The sequence below is a fragment of the Rhinoderma darwinii genome, chromosome 5 (assembly GCF_050947455.1).
Source record: "Rhinoderma darwinii isolate aRhiDar2 chromosome 5, aRhiDar2.hap1, whole genome shotgun sequence".
NCBI lineage: Eukaryota > Metazoa > Chordata > Amphibia > Anura > Rhinodermatidae > Rhinoderma > Rhinoderma darwinii.
This window is the reverse complement of record NC_134691.1, coordinates 48,765,927-48,790,071: the sequence shown is the minus strand read 5'-3', so window position 1 is coordinate 48,790,071 and position 24,145 is coordinate 48,765,927. Positions and strand designations below refer to the sequence as shown.

The 24,145-nt window shown below is 41.7% G+C and overlaps 1 protein-coding gene across 2 annotated transcripts in view; it reads right to left on the bottom strand.

The window, feature by feature from the left end:
• Window positions 1–24,145, bottom strand: part of CPQ (carboxypeptidase Q) — a 485,238-nt gene that overhangs the window by 31,136 nt on the left and 429,957 nt on the right. For both annotated transcript variants that reach the window (XM_075825935.1, XM_075825936.1), the window contains exon 7: window positions 5,597–5,798. In XM_075825935.1, coding sequence (XP_075682050.1) covers window positions 5,597–5,798 — 202 coding nt within the window. The remainder of the gene's footprint in view (window positions 1–5,596; window positions 5,799–24,145) is intronic.

The window sequence follows — 24,145 nt, the reverse complement described above, 5'->3', positions numbered from 1 at the left end:
GTAGTCTTTATGAGACAACTTCTTCAACAAGGAAAAGTTACTGCTCTTACACCTGTTTTCAACGCACCGGACATTTGCAATGCGGAAAAATCGGTCAAGACATGGTGGTAAAGTTTTCGTTTTTGTAATACATTTGTGTCCCTGACCAAGTTGCAAAGTATATGTTATCAAATTAAGTCTCCCTGTGTGTAAAAATTTAGAATGAATTTTTAAGTTGCCTAAAATTTTCTCTATGTAGTAATACTTGAGACATTTTTGTGGAAAAAGCTATTCTAATCATAGCAAATATTTCCGCATATATGATTCATTACATGCTTTGGAGCATACGTGCCTAAAATAAGGAGAGATCTCCACAGCTATTAGGAGAACAAGGAAATGTCCAGAAATCAGCCAGACAGTCCACTTTAGTACTGTCTCTTTGTGCCAAGAGTTAATTCTATATATAAAAGCCCTTGAGTTTTTCTAGTCTCTCAAGTTTTCAAAATTACGTTCAATCATTTCTCAGTTATATATGTTTCTTCCCTCTGTGTTTTCAAAAAGTGGCAGTCGGAAATCCTATTATAGCTCCTACAGGGTTACAGTGGATGTAAAAGTCTACGCACCCTGTTAAAATGCCAGGTTTTTGTCATGTCAAAAAATCAGTACAGTTTGTTTTTCAATACAATTGTACAGATTATAGGTGACATTTAGGCTATGTTCACACGGGGTATTTTGCAGGAGGAATATCTGCCTCAAAATTCAGTTTGGAAGTTTGAGGCAGATATTCCTCTCCCTGCACGCCGATTTTCGCGAGTTTTTCGTGCCGTTTTTCGCCCGCGGCCATTGAGCGCCGCAGGCATAAAACCGCGCAAAATACGCTTTCTCTGCCTCCCATTGAAGTCAATGGGAGGTCAGAGGCGGAAGCGCCCGAAGATAGGGCATGTCGCTTCTTTTTCCCGCGAGGCAGTTTTACTGCTCGCGGGAAAAAGACGCCGACGCCTCCCATTGAAATCAATGGGAGGCAATTTCGGGCCGTTTTTGCCGAGTTTTGCGACGCGGTTTCCGTGTCAAAAAACTCGGCAAAATACCCCGTGTGAACATAGCCTTAAGGTGGAAAAAAGTTCTGAATTGATTCATCTTGGACTGATTTTTTGACAAGACAAAAACCTGGCATTTTAACAGGGGTGTGTCGACTTTTTATATCCACTGTAGATGCCTATTCTTCCTAGTGTTCTGAATGGGCAATCTGCCAAGCAATGCAGCGATAAACGGGTGAGCAGAGTATCAAGGCATAGTCTAAAAGTGTATGAAACAACCCCTATAGGAGTTATAACTGTTGCCTTTTCCTATTGTCAATTCTTGAAAACACAGAACTAAGAATTTGATTAATTGAAATTCTAAAAACTTAAAGGGAACCTGTCACCAGCATTTCACCTATTGAACTTTACTTATCCCTCACTGGCCGCTGCTATAAAAAGTTCATTGCCGTTATCCCCGCTCCTAAACTCCTCCTCCGACTGTAAATAACGGTCTGCAAACATTTTGCGCCTTTTATCGTAATAATTCAGTGTCCCTTTGTGTGCTCACACACCAGAAGAGGACATCAATGCACAAGTGCGGGATTTAGTGTGCTGGGGGAAGGCGAGGAGCTGTCAATCAAAAGTACGGAGGCCGGTAAACTCAGAAAGACTTGAGGAATGAAGATATGACTCTTTTCAAACTAAGATATGACTCTTTTATGCTCATTGGCATACGTTGTGGGAACACAAAAAACTGAATACTAAAAGTTACAGAGCTGTCAATTATAGGTTATAGAGAAATGATTTTTCACCCACAACCACCAGCTATTGCTGGTTTAATAGGCGACAGGTTCCATTTAAGGGAAATTATAACTCAATGGCTTAACTAACGCAATATTTGCTGGTGAGTCTCTTTGGTTTCCTAGGTGGAAATGCTCTTAAATCAAGAAATCTGGGATTTTTTGCCAAACTAACTTATGTGTTTTTTTAATATATTTAATGCAGATGTTTTATGGTTTTCTCAAACGCATTTCAAAAACAGACCAAAAAATTGCAGTGACAATCCTGTCACATTTAATTACTTCAGATGGGATTACTTTAATTGGTGTGGGACAGTGCTTACATATGGGTAAGCCTCCTAAGTAAATACTAAAATGACAAAGGAAGTTCCAACTTTCATGTTAATCACAGATCCAAAGACTTTCCCTTGATTCAAAGACTTTCTGAAACTTTCTGAAACAATTAGAATGATTTTTTTCCCCAAAATAATCTTACAAGACTTGCATTGTCCTGCATGGAAATTTTCATCTGATTTCCATTAAATACACAAGTATAATCTGCCAAGATCAATTTTTTATATTTTTTTTACCATAGAAACGAAGACACAAATATTTTCATGCCATATCAAACCATTTACGTGTGGTCAGTTTTACGCAGCTTATAAGAGATATTTATCAGAGCCATGAATCCCTAATAGTTATTTATTTCCCATTGCTCACAATCTGATTTCCCAATATGATAAATATACTTTAGATAGCAGCCGGCAGAAAGATCGTGCGGCCAACAGCTATTCCTTCCATATCTACTGAAGAACAAATTGATCAGGCATGTTAAAATTTAACATGCCAAAACCTTCTCCCAACATCTGCCGTCGACATCTGAGTTGGAAAAACACCATACGCGTTAGGTGGTCGGCTGGTCCTGCTGAAGTCAGCGAGTTTGGCCGGCATACATCTAGCGTGTATGGCTAGCTTTATACACACACTAAGGCCCCATGCACACGACCATAAAAAACCTCCGTTTTTGCGGACCCATTCACTTTCATTGAACGCGGACACCTTTCCGTAGCACTACGGAAGGGTGTCCGTGCCGCGGAAATGTTCCGGGAATTATGGAACATGTCCGTTCTTTCGCATTTTGCTGGCCGTGCTCCCATGCTTTGTATGGGAGCACGGCCCAAAAATGCGGCTGTCAGTCGGCGGCCGGCCGTGCCCGCAATCGCGGGCCGTGATTGCGGGCACGGTTGTGTGCATGGGGCCTAAGGCAACTCATAGGAAGCCAGTTGACCTATCAGTATATTTTTCGAGTGGTTGAGGAAACCGGAGTATCCAGAGGAAACCCCCACAAACCCGTGGAGAACATACAAACTCCATGCAGATGTTGTATTCAAACGCAGGACTCCAGTGCTGCAAGGTAACAGGGCTGACCACTAAACCCCCATGCTGCCGATTCGAACATATACATTCAGAATAATCAGTTATAATCTAATTATACAGGTCACAGTTACTAAACCATGACAGAAGCTGGTGAACAAAAGTAGTCAACAGATCTATTGTTTTATATAGGGAGTCACAGCCCCATAATAGCAAATGTTCCTATTTCCTTTGTGACAAAACAATTGATCGCTGTCTTCTTTCTTTTGAGTACAGACGTGCAGGTGCAGTAAAGCAAATGCCGGGCACCCTACAGGACCAACATAAGAGGTCAGTCAACAGCCAAACCTGAAAGAAACGGCCTACTGTAGATCATCTGACCACAACCTTTGCCTTAGGCCCCATGCACACGACCGTAAAAAACTGACCCATTCACTTCCATTGAACGCGGACACCTTTCCGTATCGCTACGGATAAGTGTCCGTTCTGCAGAACTGTGCCGGGAATTATGGAGCATGTCCGTGTTTGGTCCGCAATTGCGGCACGGACTCCTCCATAGAAGTCTATGGGGGACGCCAAAATTGCGGATGGCTACGGAGGTGCGTCCGCAAATACGGATAGCCATCCACAAATACAGAAGTGTTGTTAAGCGACACAAAGGGGATTTCCCATCAACCAGACCTCTTTTTTTTGCGGATCCATATATACGGATGTAATACGGATGCACTACGGACCGTATTTGTGGATACCATTCAGCAGAAATGGGTACGTTGCTGATGATTTGCTGATGACCATAAAGCAATACGGAACCGTATTTGCGGTCAGTATTTGCGGATACGGTCGTGTGCATGAGGCCTTAGCTCATGAATCACAGGGAGGCATTGATAAAATATCCTACCGTGACAAAGTCTGTGTAGGGGCGTATTACGGCTATGTACAATCTCAGATGTACAGTATATATCCATAATATGGCACACAGAGACCTCTATGGGGCGCTCAGTCTCGGTGTCTCCGATTTCATACCCACTGTTCCATTGGATGCCGTATTATGGAAGTATTGTCCCCTAAAACTATTGATTGAAGGGGAGAGAGATTTTTTTCTATATGTGATGGTACAAAGCCCCAGACGGTGACATATGGAGTGTCTATAGCTTCTTAGTGGGGAGCTATATGGATCCCATGTGTAGCATGAGCCCTAAAGAAAATGAAAATAAATTTACAGGAGGACAGAAGACACATTTATTTTAGGTAAGAAAGTGTTTAACTCCTGTCCAAGTTCTTCCGTAGACAAAAATCTTTTTCAATTCACGCATTAGATGCTTTTGTCTATTAGAATGTGAAGTGTTCTTTTTGCTGCCTTATTGTTCTATTAGGATGATGCGGCGTGTTTTGTGCCGTCAATCAAACAGTTCCATAACAGAGACTCCGCGATGAGATAGGTGTGAATGTGACAACGTATTTATTGCAAGACTGCACTTTGTGTTCCCATCTGTCACTCACGCGCTGTTCTATTTTACTACATAGCGAAATGCGCTGACCCTATCATTCTTTGAAATAATCTTTAATTATAACTCATAAAACTCGGCAGAAAATAGTCTCTGTGGGCAAGAAGTCTTCTTAGGCAGTGGTATAAAAAGGAGTTATTTTCTGCCACATTAAACTAATGCAAATGACTTATTATGAACATAAAATGATAGATTTGAGGCTAAGAATGCAAATATATATTTCTTGCATGGTTGCTGAGATATGTCAGTTGTTTTCACTAACTTTCATGAATTGCAATTTAATTGACTAGCTAATGTCTGTGATTGTGTGCGCGTCTTGCCTTCAATTTTCCTGACAGATTTACAGCAGTAACAGAACCTTCATTTCCAGCTCAGAAATTATATTGTTCATTAGTCCAATTTTAACCCATTGGTATAAATGTACTTAAATAACCTCACTAGGGATGTAGCTGGGGGAGGATGGCGGTGCATGTGCCACGGGTGCCGGGTTCAATGGGCGCGGTAACACGCTTCTCTGCCTAGACCAAGGCATTTAAAGAGAACCTGTCATCCACATTATACTATCCTCACGGAGGGCAGCATAATGTAGTGAACGATACGTTGATTTCAGCGATCTGTCACTTATTTGCTAAGTAAAGCTGTTTTTGAAAAACTTACCGTACATGCAGAGAGAAGCCAGCGCCGCCAGAGATGAGTCTGTCGTATTCATGAACTGCCACTCCCTTTGCCCACTCCCTGCTGATTGACAGATTCCTCCCTATTTACTGTGCATAGCAAGAAATCTGTCAATCACCGGCAGTGACCGACCTCATTTAGGGCAGCATAATGTAGATGGACTAGAACAGCAAACTATACTCTGCCCCAGGTGAAAGAAAGCCTAACTACACCTCTGATGCAACTACTGTGCTAACAGAATCAAGGCATGTAGACGTCTGCTCACCTGGAACGCCCGCTTCCATCCAAAAACTAATGTCGGTTCCATCAGCACTCTCAAAAAGTTTGGTTATATTGATGGGTTCCAGTAGCTGCATTACTTCTGACATTATGGCCCTGGCTTCTGGGTTGCCGGAAAACTGCATACCCAATGGCATAAAGGTACCGGAGTCTGCCTCCATGACGAGGTCCATGTTTGCAATGTCTTTCTGTTAATAAAAGGAAAACACAAAATCAACATCATTAATGTTTATGTTAATAGAATTCAGTCTCTACACATGTAATATAATCTAACCGAAAAAGCAGCATGAATCAATATGGGCCAAACACATGAAGTATGAAAAGTAGAAATATTACAATCTATATGGGCTGATTCAAGGGTATATACCCAAAAAGCATCAAAACTGAATATATATGACCTAGAAAAAGGGAAAAAAATGAGTCCACCCCCAGACGAAGGCACTCTGGCTGTCTTCCCTGCCGTATCTACCATGGGTATGATTTATCCTGTTTGATATGTTGCATTAAACTCTGCAGACAATTGTTTTTTCCTTCAGTCTTTATTGACTACATATTTACCTAAACCTATGTCAACGATGTACATGGCTTACTAATATTATCATATACACTTGTTGTGTTTATATAGCATTTTGCTGCATTTATATTTGGTCATCACATTACCTTTATGCCCTCTTTTGGGCTGCATTTGTACTTTTCTGAAGGCCCGCTATGGATACAAACCTGTACTCTGTATTTATCCAGTAGTTACACCGTCTCTTGTCCCGTTTTTTAACTGTGGTTTATGGATTCCTCATTTTAATCTATTGTCCATTGTTCTTTATTATGCATTTCAATAAAGTATTTTTCTATTTTCATTATTCCTTGTGTCTTGCAAGCATCTATTTATTCTAGGTCATACATGTAATATAATATAAAATACAGTACTATAATATGACTATTGAAGATTCTTCATGGCAAACACAAGGAAAAGAAAATACAGGCTACCTGCCCTTCAAAGTCAGATAAAGACACATGGGTGTTATAGGGGTTATCCAACTTAGACAATACTTTTTCAAAAACAGGGTTACATGGCAGAAACACTTTATAGTGGCAGGCGGTATCAGAATGGGAATCCCTGTGTTGTCATTTGCAGCAGTCCGCCACAGCGGTCATTACGTGATTTGCTTCTCCTGGTTATCATTCTTGAAAACCACTATTCAGCTGAAATGTTTGCGCCCTGCCTCCATCATCATCTGATCCCAGCCGTCATCTATAGATGTAGAATATAGCTTTCCCGCTACTGGGGATGTATTATGCCAATATCCAACCCATTCATGCACCATTTCCATAACTCCCATAGACTACAATGGAGAGAACCAACCACATGCGCATCTGGCTCTTCTCGGTTACTCCTCCCCTTTGCACTATCCGTTACTGGGCATCCATTGCACTTCCTTATAGTTTTCAAGATCTCTGCTTACTGTCATGCAATAGTAAGCTTCAATGTTTACTTCTAGGGGATAATATTAAGGAAGGGGAAGGAGGAAAAGTATGTGATCTATTACTAATAGTTAACTTTTATTGATATGCATTAAAATAAACAATTGAGCTAAAAGTCCGTTGGTGCAACAAGGTATGTGTGAGTGACCCCCAAACTCACATACCTGTGGGCCATATATGGTGTGGTATAGTATACTGATAAATGGTAGATTGTGTTACTATCAACAGTGCTTTAGTGAGGAGAACACAAGATTGTGCTTCCAAAGTGGCAAGCATGTAGTCTAAGACTGCAGTATTGCGGAAATGAGGGCAATGGTAGCCAATAGCACTACCATGCGGCTGTACTGCAACACAGTGTGAACATGAACTTGCTGTTTACGCCCTCTAGTTGAGGTCTCAGTAAACCAAAGCGTGAGCGTGTGGCGCAGTATTGGCTGCAGAGCTGTCACTTATATAACAAGGTAATCACCATGTTAAATGACAGAGGGCTATATGATGATAGAATTGATTTTATTATGAAGCAAAACAGTATATGCAAGTATTAGGCAGCAAGTTGGAGTGGTTGAAACTGCTCGTGTTATATATCACATCTGCAGAGTGTGACAGTGAATGAGTCAGGGCAAATAACCTGCCACACCAGCACATAGAGCTGCCACGGCATAATGTGAACAGTTGCAGGCAGCTAAATCTCCACGCCGCCGTCCCTGGCAACAGAGCAGTAGCGTGGAAAACAGCCGGGATTGCCTCAACTAGAGGGCGTAAACAGCAAGTTCATGTTCACACTGTGTTGCAGTACAGCCGCATGGTAGTGCTATTGGCTACCATTGCCCTCATTTCCGCAATACTGCAGTCTTAGACTACATGCTTGCCACTTTGGAAGCACAATCTTGTGTTCTCCTCACTAAAGCACTGTTGATAGTAACACAATCTACCATTTATCAGTATACTATACCACACCATATATGGCCCACAGGTATGTGAGTTTGGGGGTCACTCACTCATACCTTGTTGCACCAACAGACTTTTAGCTCAATTGTTTATTTTAACCCCTTCCCTCTTTAGCCACTTTTGACCTTCCTGACCGGGCCTCATTTTTCAAATCTGACATGTGTCACTTTATGTGGTAATAACTCCGGAATGCTTTCACCTATCCAAGCGATTCTGAGATTGTTTTCTCGTGACACATTGGACTTTAAGTTACTGGCAAAATTTGCTCGATATGTTCAGTATTTAATTGTGAAAAACACCAAAATTTAGCGAAAAATTGCAAAAATTAGTATTTTTCCCAATTTAAATGTATCTGCTTGTAAGACAGGCAGTTATAACACACAAAATTGTTGCTAATTAACATCCCCCATATGTCTACTTTAGATTGGCATCGTTTTTTGAACATCCTTTTATTTTTCTATGACCTCACAAGGCTTAGAACTTTAGCAGCAATTTCTCACATTTTCAAGAAAATTTCAAAAGGCCATTTTTACAGGGGCCAGTTCAGTTGTGAAGTGGCTTTGAGGGCCTTATATATTAGAAAACCCCAAAAAGTCACCCCATTTTAAAAACTTCACCCCTCAAAGTATTCAAAACAGCATTTAGAAAATGTCTTAACCCTTTACACATGTCACAGGAATTAAAGCAAAGTAGAGGTGAAATTTACAAATTTCATATTTTTTTGCAGAAATAAATTATTAGTACAATTTTTTTTATAACACAGAAGGTTTTACCAGAGAAATGCAACTCAATATTTGTTGCCCAGTTTCTGCAGTTTTAGGAAATATCCAACATGTGGCCCTAGTGTGCTACTGGACTGAAGCACCGGCCTCAGAAGCAAAGGTACAACTAGTGGATTTTGGGGCCTTATTTTTGTTAGAATAAATTTTAGGCACCATGTCAGGTTTGAAGGGCTCTTGCAGTGCCAAAACAGTCAAAATCCCCCAAAAGTGACCCCATCTGGGAAACTACACCCATTGAGGAAATTATCTAGGGGTACAGTGAGCATTTTGACCGCACAGTTTTTTTACAGAAATTATTGGAAGTAGGCCGTGAAAATTAAAATCAACATTTCTTCAAAGAAAATGTAGGTTTAGCGATTTTTTTTCTCATTTCCACAAGGACTAAAGGAGAAAAAGCACCGTAAAATTTGTAAAGCAATTTCTCCCGAGTAAAACAATACCCCACATGTGGTAATAAACGGTTGTTTGGAGACACGGCAGGGCTGAGAAGGGAAAGAGCGCTATTTGGCTTTTGGAGCTCAAGTTTAGCAGGAATGGTTTGCGGAGGCCATGTCACATTTACAAAGCCCCTGAGGGGACAAAACAGTGGAAACCCCCCACAAGTGACCCCATTTTGGAAACTACACCCATTGAGGAAATTATCTAGGGGTATAGTGAGCGTTTTGACACAACAGGTTTTTTGCATAAATTATTGGAAATAGGGCCTGAAAATGACAATCTAAATTTTTTCAAAGAAAATGTAGGTTTAGCTAATTTTTTCTCATTTCCACAAGGACTGAAGGAGAAAAAGCACCGTAAAATTTGTAAACCAATCTCTCCCGAGTAAAACAATACCCCACATGTGGTAATAAACGGTTGTTTGGAGACACGGCAGGGCTGAGAAGGGAAAGAGCGCTATTTAGCTTTTGGAGCTCAAGTTTAGCAGGAATGGTTTGCGGAGGCCATGTCACATTTACGAAGTCCCTGAGGAGACAAAACAGTGGAAACCCCCCACAAGTGACCCCATTTTGGAGACTACACCCATTGAGGAAATTATCTAGGGGTATAGTGAGCGATTTGACTCCACAGGTTTTTTGCAGAAATTATTGGAAGTAGGCCCTAAAAATAAAAATCAACATTTTTTCAAAGAAAATGTAGGTTTAGCTTATTTTTACTCATTTCCACAAGGACTGAAGGAGAAAAAGCACCACAAAATTTGTAAAGCAATTTCTCCCGAGTAAAACAATGCCCCACATGTGGTAATAAACGGCTGTTTGGAGACACGGCTTGGCTTAGAAGGGAAAGAGCGCTATTTGGCTTTTTGAGATCACATTGAGCAGGAATGGTTTGCGGAGGACATGTCACATTTGCAAAGCCCCTGAGGGGAAAAAACAATGAAAACGCCCAAAAAGTGACACCATTTAGGAAACTACACCTCTTGAGGAATTCATCTAGGGGTGTAGTGAGCATTTTGACCCCACAGATGTTTCATAGAATTTATTAGAATTGGGCAGTGAAAATAAAAACAATCCTTTTTCTTCAATAAGACGTAGCTTTAGCGCAAATTTTTTCATTTTTGCAACAAATAAAGGAAAAAAAAGAACACAACATTTGTAAAGCAATTTCTACCGAGTACGGCAATACCCCATATGTGGTCATAAACTGCTGTTTGGGCACACGGCAGGGCTCAGAATGGAAGGACCGCCATTTGGAGTGCAGATGTTGCTGGATTGGTTTCTGGGCGCCTGTGGGCCTGTGGGCCCAAAACAGTGGAAACCCCCCAGAAGTGACCCAATTTTGGAAACTACACCCCTCAATGCATTTACCTAGGGGTGTAGTGAGCATGTTAACCCTGCAGGTGTTTTGTAGAAATTAGTGTGAACTCGATGTTGCAGAGTGAAAATGGGATTTTTTCCACAGATATGTGGACAATATGTGGTGCCCGGCTTGTGCCACCATAACAAGACAGCTCTCTATTATGCTGGGTTTCCTGGTTTTAGAAACACCCTACATGTGGCCCTAATCTCTTGCCTGGACAGTCGACCAGGCTCAGGAGTGAAAGCGTACCATGTCAAATTGAGGCCTAATTTGGCGATTTACAAAGTATTGGTTCACAACTGCAGAGGCTCAGATGTGAAATAATAAAAATAAACCCCTGAGAAGTGACCCCATTATGGAAACTGCACCCCTCAAGGCATTTATTAAAGGTTGTAGTGAGCATTTTCACCCCACAGGTCTTTTCCATAAATGAATGCGCTGTGGATGGTGCAAATTAAAAATTTATATTTTTCCCTAGATATGCCATTCAGTGGCAAATATGTCGTGCCCAGCTTATGCCACTGGAGACACACACCCCAAAAATTGCTAAAAGGGTTCTCCCGGGTATGACTGTGCCATATATGTGGAAGGAAACTGCTGTTTGGGCCGCTGTAGGGTTCAGATGGGAGGAAACGCCATTTGGCTTTTGGAGCGTGGATTTTGCTTGGTAGTAGTTTTGTTTGGAGTCTTACTGGTGTTTCCGTTTATAATGTGGGGGTACATGTAAGCCGGGCGGAGTATATAAGGGGCATAGTCAGGTGGTATAATAATGGGGTAAAAAAAAACAATAAAATAATCCATAGATGTGTGTTACGCTGTGAGGCAATCCTTTCTGCACAGGCCGGTGTCGCACTGATATATGGCGTCCTTTATTATCCCCCTTTTGGTCCACACTCCGCGCCTTTGTAGTTTGAGGACTTTTGCTAGGAAGTGTTGTCCTGGTATAATACGGGCACCGTCGCTTCCAGCGGATATGTTTGGGCCCTCCCTTTCCTGGTTCCCTAATTTTAGGTCCTTGATAAATCGCCTCTTCAAACAGAAGAAATGTTCCCCTCGGGCACAACTGCATATTTTTTTATTTCCTGACTTATTGGAGCCTTAACTAATTTTATTTTTCATAGACGTAGCGGTATGAGGGCTGGTTTGTTGCGGGACGAGCTGTAGTTATTATTGGTACCATTTTGGGGTACATGCAACTTTTTGATCACCTTTTATCCTATTTTTTGGGATGCCAGGTAAACAAAAAAACGCAATTCTGGCACAGCTTTTTTTGTTTTTTTTTATACAGCGTTCACCACGCATTATAAACTACATGTTAACTTTATTCTGCGGGTGAGTACGATTCCGGCGATACCTAATTTATAGCACTTTTTTATGTTTTACAACTTTTTGCACAATAAAATTACTTTTGTAAAAAGAATGTATTTTTTCTGTCGCCAAGTTGTGAGAACCATAACTTTTTAATTTTTTTGTCGACGGAGGTGTATGAGGGCTTGTTTTTTGCGGGACGAGCTATAGTTTTTATAGGCACCATTTTTGGATACGTGCGACTTTTGATCACTTTTTATTCTAACATTTGTAGGGCAAAGTGACTAAAAAACAGAAACTCTGGTAACGTTTTTTAAGGTTTTTTTTACGCTGTTCACCGCGTGCAATAAATAATATAATATTTTGATACCTCAGGTCGTTACGGTCGCGGCGATACCAAATACATATGGTTTATTATTATTTTTCAATAATAAAGGACTTGATAAGAGTAAAAGGGGGATTGTGTTTTATTTGATTACTTGAAACTTTTATTGTTTTCAAACTTTTATTATTTGCACTTTTTTTTACATTTTTTTATACTTTTTTTACACTTTTTCTCAAGTCCCACTAGGGGACTTGAAGGTCCAACGGTCAGATATTTTTTTTTCTAATACATTGCACTACCTATGTAGTGCAATGTATTAGATCTGTCAGTCATTCACTGACAGCAAGCCGATTAGGCTTCGCCTCCCGGCGGGGCCTAAATCGGCTTCCGTAATGGCAGAGCAGGAGACCATTGTGTCTCCTGTTGCCATAACAGCAGTCGCCAGTCCCGATTGCCTGTCAGGGCTGGCAATCTGCTAGTAACCGCTACGATGCAGCAATCGCTTTCGATTGCTGCATCGAAGGGGTTAATGGCAGGGATCGGAGCTAGCTCCGGTTCCTGCCGTTACAGGTGGATGTCAGCTGTACAGTACAGCTGACTTCCACCACTGATGACGCCGGATCAGCTCCTGACCCGGCGCCATCTTGCCGGCAGCTACGGAAGCCGATCAGGCTCCGCCGCCGGGCGGATCTTGACCGGCTTCGGTGCTAGGCAGACCGGGAGGCCAGTATTAGGCCTCCGGTTGCCATTGCAGCCACCGGAACCCCGGCAATTTCATTACTGGGGTTCCGATGAGCTGCAAACACCTTAAGTGCAGCGATCGCGTTTGAGCGCTGCACTTAAGGGGTTAATGGCGGGGATCGAAGCTAATTTCGGTCCCCGCCGTTACAGCCGGATGTCAGCTGTAAGATACAGCTGAGATCCGGTGATGATGGGACCGGCTCAGCTTCTGAGCCGGTCCCAAACATTCGGCGTACATGTACGGCAAGATGCGGGAAGTCAATGCTTTCCATGACGTACATGTACGGCAAATGTCGGGAAGGGGTTAATGCATATCAATAAAAGTTAACTATTAGTAATAGATCACATACTTTTCCTCCTTCCCCTTCCTTAATATACGGCTTTATTGGGTGGTGCACACAAATGTGATCTGTTGATAATCTTGTGTGATAGGTGGTCATCCACATATTTCCTTCTAGGGGATAAACATCAGTCCTGGTCATATGATTGACACACAGGTGTACGACTTGTTACAGCTAGGGTGAATCTGCAGTGAATCAGTGACAAAATCTAAAAAAAATTCTGCGGAATTCACCCTTTGCATTCCAAAGGCTAAAATCTTCATGCAAAATTTGCAACGTTATAGGCATTTGAAAATTCACAGCATGGCCTAAAATTTGCACTGATATTTACTTATACGTGTAAATGGTGTCTTATGCCTCATGCACACGACAGTGTGCGCTGGCCGAGTCAATTAGTGATCTGTGGAAAGATAAAACATGTTCGATCTTTCCACGTATCGGAGAATCGGGTCAGTTTTCACGGACCTGATTCACCCGCTAAAGTGAATGGGTCAGTGAAAACGATCGGGTGCAACTCGGATGCCGTTAAAAACGGCCCGAGTGCCACATCAGTCGTGCGCAACTGGAATAACAAGACACAGTTATCAGAACTGTGTCTTGTAACGAGCCACGCACCTGTGCGCCCATCACATGACCAGGGCAGATTTTTATCCCCTGGAAGTAAACAGTGACAGTTACCATTGAATGACTGCAAGCAGAGATCTTGGAAACCATGAGGAAATGATACAGAAAGTATATTGGAAAATTGCATAACTTTTTACTATACAATGAATAACCTTTATTTACTAAAACCATAATACCCCTTCAAAACCCTCTAACATATTCTGCCATATTATGTAATTGGTTGATATAGTGCAATCTAAAGACTATTTTCCGTTAATGGGGTTTTCGCATTAGAGACATTTATGACATATCCACAGGATATGTCATAAATGTCAGATAGATGCAGGTCCTACCTCTGGGACCCGCACCTGTCTCCAGAACGGGGCCCCCTAAACCCCGTTCTGCCGCTCTGTGTTGCGGCTGATTGACGTGAATTCCGACCATGAAAAAAGGTTATATGGTCGTGAGTTACGTAAACCGCGTAACTCACTGAGCTACGCTGCTTCCGTAAGTCCCATAGAACTGAATGGAAGTTACGGAAACAGCGTAGGTAACATGCTACGCTGCTTCCGTAACTGCGATTCACCACTATGGGAGAGAAGTGCGGGTCCCAGAGGTGGAGATATCCTGTGGATATGTCATAAATGTCTCTCATGGGAAAACCCCTTTAAGTCGACTGTAGTCGAAAAAAAATATATAATACTGTTTTAATCATCTCTAATAATTTCTAAAGAGGGTCCATATTTTTTAATGTAAGGATTATTACAGATTCTATGCCAGGTACTTGCATTATGTCAATATCTCCCCGAAAAATCTTCTGTTAAACCGTTTTCTGCTTCTTTCATCCTCACACACTGCTGACCAATGAAGCCGATGCTCAAAGTTCAACTTGTACTTAGAAGTTTGAAAAAGAAGAGAAGGTGTCAGAACCTCTTCACATCCAGACTGCTAATGACAAGGAAGTTTACATCCACTATCATTACGCTCTCCACTTACCCGGCAGTCTCATCCACCTATTTGTCGCTGTGATTGCTCCTCTAACCTATCCTTACTAGAAGAATAAAACCCTCTGTATGTCACGTCAGTCTGTAATTTGAAGCCAGATCTGTAAATCATGTCTCAGTTCACCCATAAATTACATTCTCCGCTGGAGACCATGACAATATATCCTATCTGCGTCCTCATGCTGACTGTATTTGACTGTAACTGTATCTCGTAAACATGCATTGCATTTCAGTATATTAAAGGCTATATATACATACATGTATATATATATATATATATATATATATATATATATATATATATATATATATAAAAAGATAGAAATATATAAATAACAACATATTAGAGGATTTTAGAAGCTGTATCTTGCGCTTAAACCCGAAGGACTGACGGCTTCGGTGACAGTGGGTCATGCGTTTAGATTTAGATTCCGCGGTCGCTATTGACCACAGCATCTAAATGGTTAAACGACCGGGATTTGGGTTACCTCCTATTCTGCCCATTAGTGCAAGGTGTTAGCGGACATCCATGGCGTATGGAAAAAACGCAGCCCATGAGCCCACTCCATACTCTCCCCTCACATGTCGTACATGTACGTCAATGTCCAGTAGGATTTTCTGTGTCATTACAGGGGTTGTCTAGTTTAGACAATCCATTTTCAGTTACCCTATTAGGGAATTCATTGTTAATAGAGCGTAGTCCTTCACTCATAAACTTCATAAATTAGCTGACAGGAACGATGACCACAAACATCTTCTCTTGTTCTCGAGGACCCACTACACCTTTGCATTACATGTACAATACATTGATTTCAATTGGCACCATGTAATAGTTAATTTCCCCAGTGGTGGCACTGTAGGGGAATTAAACACTTGTATCTGGATTTTCCTGCAAATTACAGATAAATACTACATGTCAAGTCACTGGAACACCCTGTGATCAGCATATTTTCAGGAGACATTTCTAACAAAAAGTAAGCCTTAAAGGGATATTCCCATCAGAGACATTTATGACATAGCCACAGGACATGTCATAAATGTCAGATATATGCAGGTCCCACCTCTGGGACCCACACCTATCTCTAGAATGGGGCCCCCTAAACCCCGTTCTACTGCTCTGTGTTGTGGCTGAAGCCTGTGATTTCCGACCTGGCTGAGCTACGCTGTTTCTGCAAGTCCCATAGAAATGAATGGTAGTTACAGAAACAGCGTAGTTCGCATGCTACGCTACTTCTGTAACTGCTATTTACTACTATGGGAGTTACGGAAACACCGTAGCTCAGCGAGCTATGCCATGTTCGGAAATCACATGCTTCAGCCACAACACAGAGCAGTAGAGTGGGGTTTAGGGGGCCCCATTCTAGAGATGTTGCTGATGGGAAAACCCCTTTAAAGCATTAGATCCTCAGGTACAGTACCTCTGCAAAGCCTTTCCCTTCAAAGCTCAGCTGATGGTGCTGCAGACCTTACTCTTTCTTCCTAATTCACTTTCAGGAAGTTGTCACCATTGTCTGCCGTTTTACAGATACAGTAGAGCTGCAGGCCGGTCACAGTCACTGTTTCTACATGTCTTCTAGCTCACCTTATACTTGCTACTATACTCCGCTACCCCTCCACTGTAACTATATTCCTGGTCACAGCCCTCAGAGATTACCTGCCTGAATTTGGTATGGTGGCTGTTATAATCCCAGTACATTATTAGCTAGCAAGTTCTCTCTGCAGACTCAAAAACTGCTTACAATTCCCTAACTTGGTAAGATATGTAATTTATTTTTGCTGTCTATATACCTAATCCTGCATCTAACATTAGCAGGGTGGAAGTAAAGGGCTTTACCCGCTGCAGTGAAGTTTCAACAGAGAGCAGCAATCAGTTATTATATGTAGCCGCAAATGGCGTGGAATTGGTGATGTAAGCACATTATAAAGTTTATTATTTTAAATAGTTTATCCAGGCTTTATAAAAAAAAATATTTTAGCAGCAAATAGCCTTGATTACTAATAAAATTTATACCCGCCTTCGAATTCCCTGCTGCTCCATCACCGCCGATTCTCGGCCCCCTGCTGGTCTCTGTGTATACATAGCTGGAGATGTGATGTTCCGTACCAGCACGTGGGCGGTCGCCACTTGCCACAGGGGTCATGTGCTGTACTCACGGAGATCACTGCTGCAGTTAAATGCTGGTATGGAACGTCACTGTTCCAGGTAATGTAGTGTGCCGGGGGACCATGGACTAATGGCGCTAAATCGACAGGTGATTAGAAGGTACATTGTCTTTTATCTCTGTAACTATGCCATTTGCAGGTCAAATTAAAAAAATGTAGACAGCTGGTATAACCACTTAAGGGTTTTCTTCCTGCCGTTCTCTACTGCTTCATTGTCACATGTATTAGTAGGGCGATTATAATTTTATTCAAAATATGGAGCCGACCATGGAACCAATTCAGGATGACAATTACAGTGTCATGATCTGGGTGATGCAGACTTGAAAAACACTTACATTACATGCGTTCTGAATAAAATATGCAGGTTTAAAAATATAAATTGTATTTCTTCCCCAGAAAGTGTATGGCATCTGTAGCCTGTAATTTTTGTATTTATAACTTAACAGCATGTGCTTTTAATATTGAGCCACCCACATATTACAATCACATTCCTATTAAAATGTACAGCTCACATACCGGACAAACCACTGGAAAAATTCAATATCAAATTATTAAAGATGGTAAATGAATTTGGAACATAAATGTCAAGTGTGATAATAAAGCATATGTAAGAAGCGCATGAAAAGTATGGGACACTGCAAGGTCTGTGTATAACCTACACTGGCGGTGCTGCTGACCACACACGTGGGGGTGGGCTACATCTTTTCTTTTGTGCTATGAATTCCTCCTTCACAGTCCACCCCTTAAGAGTACACCAAAACATAGTAAATGGCTACATATTGGCTGTTTCTAAACCTATATGTGACATTCTGTAGTTGAGGCAATGCAATCGAACAATGATTTCGAGTAACTTTGGAAATCAAGAAAGCATACAACTTTTTAGTTTGTTTGGTAAGTGAAAATGAGCTGATGATAGAACTCAATTAAGGAGATCTTCAATGCACACTAGAAATGTGGAAACAGTTTTTTCTATGTTTTACTTATATGCTGAGATATGGCTGATAGAGGTTAAGTCAAGTTCTTCCACCCAACCATATCTTCATGGATTTTGTATACTGGGGCGCAGTCATGCTGGAACAGGAAACGAGCGAACCCCAAACTGTTCCCTCAAAATTGGAAGCTACAATTGTCCAAAATGTCTTGGTATTCTGAAGCATTAACATTTCCCTTCACTGGAACTAAAGGTCCTAGGCCGACCCCTGAAAAACAACCCCATAACATTATCCCTCATCCACCAAACTTTACAGCTAGCACAATGCAGTCAGGCAGGTAACGTTCTCCGGTCATTCACCAAACCCAGACTCATCCATCAGACTGCCAGATAGAGAAGCGTGATCCATCACTCCACAGAACACGTTTCCACTGCTCCAGAGTCCAGTGGCGGCTTTACACCACTCCATCCGACGCGTGGCATTGTGCTTGGTGATGTAAGGCAGGCATGCAGCTGCTCGGCATTGGAAACCCATGCCATGAAGCTCCCAGGGCAGTTTTTGTGCTGATGTTTATACCAGAGGAGGTTTATATCTCTGCAGTTATTGAGTCAGCAGCGTTGGTGACTTTTATACACTATGCGCCTCAGCACTCGGTGACCCAGCTCTGTAACTTTACGTGGTCTGTCACTTTGTGTCTGAGTTGCTGTAGTTCCAAAACACTTCCACTTTGTAATAATGTCACTCACAGTCGATTGTGGAATATCTAGGATGGAAGAAATTTTAGAAACTGACTTGTTGCAGCAGTGGCGTCCTATTACAGGACCACGCTGGATGTCAGTGATCTCTTTACAACAACCTATTCTTTCTCAAATGTTTGTAAAGGCGACCGCATAGCGAGGTGCTGGACTTTATACACCTGTAGAAATGGAACTGAATGAAACATCGGAGTTGAATGATTAAGGCGGGATTCACACGACCGGGTCGTTCCCGAGCCCGAGTGTCGGCCGGTAAAATCGGCCATTTTGCCTGGCCGGTTTGCATAAAGTTATGCATCCGTGCCGGGCCGGGCAGATCCGGACAGTGACATCAGCGGCAGCTCCTGAAGGGGAATCCCCATGTGTTCGGGGATTCCGCTTCAGGAGTTTCCCCTGATGTCACTGCCCAGATATGGACAGAGACATCAAGCGCTCTGTCCAGGAGCGGAATCCCCGAAAACACGGGGATTCCGCTCCTTCAAGGAGCTAAAGTGCGGCTAGCACATAGCAGAGCGGGGAGATACCTCCCTGCTCTGCTATAGTGGCGTTGCTGCAGTAGTAGCAGCCGCAGCAGCAGCAGCTGCTGCTACTAGCGGCGCCATCGAAGGTGTCGCCGAGCCAGGGTGCTTTTAACAAGCAGGGGAAGGGAGCCAGCGCAGCGCTCCCTTCCACCTGCTGTACACCCCGGCCCTGCAACACAGTGTACAGCAATGCCATTCGTCAGAATGGCATCAACTCCTCCTCCTCACATGCACTCTGCGCTGTGAGGAGGAGGAGATAGAGCGCAAGCGCCGGGAAACCCGGCCATCACTCGGAACACATTCCGGTGATGGCCGTGTAATACCCGGCCCCATAGACTTCTATGGGAGCCGGGCGGCCGGGTGCCCGGGCAAAGATAGAGCATGTCCTATTTTTTGACGGCCGGATTTCCCGGCCGTCAAAAAATCGGTCGTGTGAATAGCCCCATTAGGGGTCTATCATTCCTAATGCAGCCGGGTGCCGGACGATTTATGAACGGCCGGCACCCGGCCGGGAAACCCTGCCGTGTGAATGAGGCCTTAGAGGTCTGTCCCAATACTTTTGTCCATATAGTGTATATATAATAAAAGAGAAAGTGTAGATATAATAAAAGAGAAAGTTATTGTAGGCAACAGTTCACCAGACAAGTCAGGCTTGCTCGGAAAAAAACAAAAAACAGTCAATAAATCTGGTAAATTAACAAGGCACGTCTTGCATCACTGAATAAAGGATAATTTCATCTTTTAAACACAGCACAAAAAAAATTGGAAAAAGTCCTGCATATCTATGTGAAATTGGTTCAAACAAAAAATGCAAATATTCATTATCTGTAATTAGACATTGAGTGCAGTCAAGTGTTTTCTGATTCTGTCTTTCACCCCCCCCCCCCCCCCCCGGCAAAACTTCCGATGTCCAACACAAAATAGAAACTACAGCTGAAGTTTGCAGTCATAATGCCAAAAAGTCATTCGTACCAAGTGTTTATGGGGCACAATTAAACATTTGCAAAGGGCACAACAAGTCAGAGAGCTACAACCTGAACTATCTATCAAAGAGTAGTACCAAAACTATTATATAAAAGCTAATGTTAAAGGAGCCATAACAGGGAAAATATACATAAAAAAGGCAAAAAATAAATATTTATACAAAAAAAACAAAAAAATAAAAACAACAAGCCTCCTATTCTGAGATTTAGTTGCTTAAAATGACCGTCTCAAACCTACTACCAGGTTAGGGTGACACATCCACTTCTCATTTCTATCAGGTGCAGTGTTATCATATAGACCGGAATGGGGGGACTGTGGCTATCACGGCTATGGTGCGGCACATGTAGATGATTTGTTTATTTGGGGGTATGGATCCACACAAGGTCTCCCTGGAACGCTGTACCTGACATAAATCAGAAGGGTACATGACAGCATCAGAATTTCTGTCTTGCTGCCTCAGGCTTTGGGTCTGGAATATCAAGTGACCAAATCTGAGCATCGAAATGAGATACTGAATAGCGGTGCCCACATTCCTAATGTACGTTTTAAGGGGTATTCCCATCTTAGACATTTATGGCATACCCAGGGGATATACCATACATTTTTAAAAGATGTGGGTCCCAACTCTTTCACCCGCACTATATTGAGAACAGGGGTAACTCGACCCCCGTTTAGCCTGTCGCAGCATCCACAACCTGCCAGTTCCAGGTGGGGACTAGGCGCTGCTCGGCTGTTACCGTAACTTCCATTAAATAGAATGGAGAGAGACGCGCGACTCCTCTCAACTAGTCCCCTCGAATCAGCAGCTTGTGGGTACCCTCGTTCTGGATATAGGTGGGGTCCCAGAGCTGGGACCCGCATCTTTAAGACACTTATAGAATATCCAGTGGTTATGCCATAAATGTCTAAGATGCGAATACCCCTTTAAGAGTCTTTTCTACATTTTCTTCTTATAGATCTTTTTTTAAAGAGGTGTTCTGGTGGTTCAGTCTCGTCATAGGGATATTGTGTGGCTCCAAATCAGCATCGGCATGAATGTCCGCATCCTAAATACCACTTTTCAAACTAGGTAAAGTTTATGAGGCTGGAACTTTTGATCCACCCAATGTCCCTAAGACAACACTGAACTTCCACAGAAAATGTAGTGTTGTCATAGCAATATTTGGCAGGATCAACTGCTGTCATCCAACCTGTAGAACAGAAACATTTAATGCAGTAAAAGGGCTTTTTATATAATGTTTTAAGTAGTTCTCCTTCAAGGGTCCATTAATGTTGAAAGCAAGAAATCAGAGGGGTATATAGAGCATATTTTGTGCTGAAAAACATACAAAACCATCATCTGCCTTATTTTGATAAGCGCAGATTAAAAAGGCCGTTACGACTTATCACAAATAGGCTCACATGGCTTTCCACTCTTGTAAGTAGTTCAAGTTTAATAAGAAAACATATAAACATCTTATAAATAGAAGGACTGTTGGCCCAGCTGTTTCTAATGAATATTGCTTAATGCTTTTAAAAGTTTAGGTCTTTCAACATTGAAACTACCGGCACTTTTTATACAATTGGCCGAGAAGCTGTTTTCATGCATTGTGGCTTCCAACTTCTGCTTCTTTTCCCAGGGTCCTTTTAATGGCTGAAACATTCCAAGCCACCCATCACCCAACTAATTCAACATCTGCTGCGTGCCAAGAAAAACATCAAAACATTAATATCTATCGTATAGCTTGGCTGGCAGATAAGAAAAAATATACAGAATACAGTTCAGAATGGAAACATTTGTAAAAAAAAAAAAAAAAACACTTGAAACAACCTGGGAACCAGCAAAGATAGAAAAAAATTAAAATTACCTTTGATAAGCGACCAAAAGTTAATATTTGGATGGATGATGTGAACCACAGAAAAACATTGCTCTATGTGCCATTATGTTAAGGAGAGCAAGTCAGCACTTAGGATATGTCTATTTTAGTAAATATTTAGTAAAAAAATCCCTTAAAATAACAATTCTGAAGCATATTTTCGTAGAAATCTGAATTGTCACATTCCTCTGTTATTCCACCTGGAAATGTATGAATAGAGAACTGAATCTTACCATTTCTATTATCAATACAATGATGGGTGTCTCTGCACAATCTGATATTGTCTGATCAGTGATGACAGTGTCTGACTGGGTAGGGTCACGGTCACACCCTATTGACAAGGGGGAAGGTAATGGTCATACATTTCCAGGAGGAATAGCAAAGGAATGGCACCGCGTAGAGTTCTAAGAGAAAATACTACAGAATTGTTATTTAATGGAATACTAGCATTTATAAAAACAAACATCAGGAGAGATGATAGGTTTTTCTTTAAGTTAACCTCAGGCAGTCAAAAGTTTAATCTATAGATGACGTTTCTATCCAAATAATAGTAAAAATAGTCCACATTCAATAACTAAACCATCTATAAAGTAGCCCAACTATCTAGTAACTTATTAATTTGTCCTACATATGACCTTAAATATATAACCCCATAGTTGAATCACTTGCACGATATACTGCAATACTAACGTATTGCAGTATATGGGGATATTTACAGGCTTCTATTAAGCCCTATTTCTAGGAGCACAAAGATGGCAGACCTGGGGCCTTCATTAGGCCCCCAGGTTGCCAGTACAATCATCGTCACCTTGCTTTCCCGTCGTGGAGGGGGGGGGGGTGTTGGGATGTCGAAACGGGGTTGCCTCATCATTCTAAAGGCTAGTGACTGCGGCATATAAGGGGCTAAATGAGCTGGATCCCGCTCGTTGCGATAAAGTTTCGGCTGTAACATAGAGTTGACACGCTCATCTTATGGAGCAGGGTCAGCCCGTGAGCCAGCTCCATACTCCCCCCCCCCCCCCCGGGGCTTACAGAATATATGTGGCAGATGTCGGAAAGAGGTGAAGCACATGCTGCATAGATTAGTCGATTTTTTTTCTAAACAGGCATTGTTGACTAATCTTAAAATATTTTCTAGACTACTCTATTAAAAATGTTTTCGTTTTTTTTGTGGTATAACACAATGGTGGCACAGGCAACTAAGATGGAAAAATGCACATTCTGTGTCCAGGCCAAATGACCCAGAGGAATAGTTTTTCTCTATCCCTAGTACATAGGACGCACTCTTTATAGTAAGAATATTATATAAGTTGTGCCCAGTACTCAGTTAACGCAAGTGTTAGCAATTGTGTCATACCATGCATACATTTACGAGTTCGAAATTATGACACAAATTGGGCCAAATTCATTAAAATGGCACACATGGCATAATATAGTTGGCATAATTGGTTAGGAATGTTAAACACTTTTCTCTTCCTTCAGCTCCTCATGGCTGCCATCTATTTACATAGAAAAAGATGTGGTTATAACTAAACCATACCCAATATGAAAACCCAAAAATGCAATGATAATATAGCACGGTGCCATTTCTGATAGGAAATTATGAAAAAGAAAAAAGAAAAGAAAATATTCCAGAAATATGACTAGGCACTCTTGGGTTAATAGAAAATTATCAAAAGTATTTTATTTTGAACTCCAGATATAATCAGAAGTATAAATATACATATACAGTGGAGGAAATAAGTATTTGATCCCTTGCTGATTTTGTAAGTTTGCCCACTGTCAAAGTCATGAACAGTCTAGAATTTTTAGGCTAGGTTAATTTTACCAGTGAGAGATAGATTATATAAAAAAAAAAAAAAGAAAATCACATAGTCAAAATTATATATATTTATTTGCATTGTGCACAGAGAAATAAGTATTTGATCCCCTACCAACCATTAAGAGTTCAGCCTCCTCCAGACCAGTTACACACTCCAAATCAACTTGGTGCCTG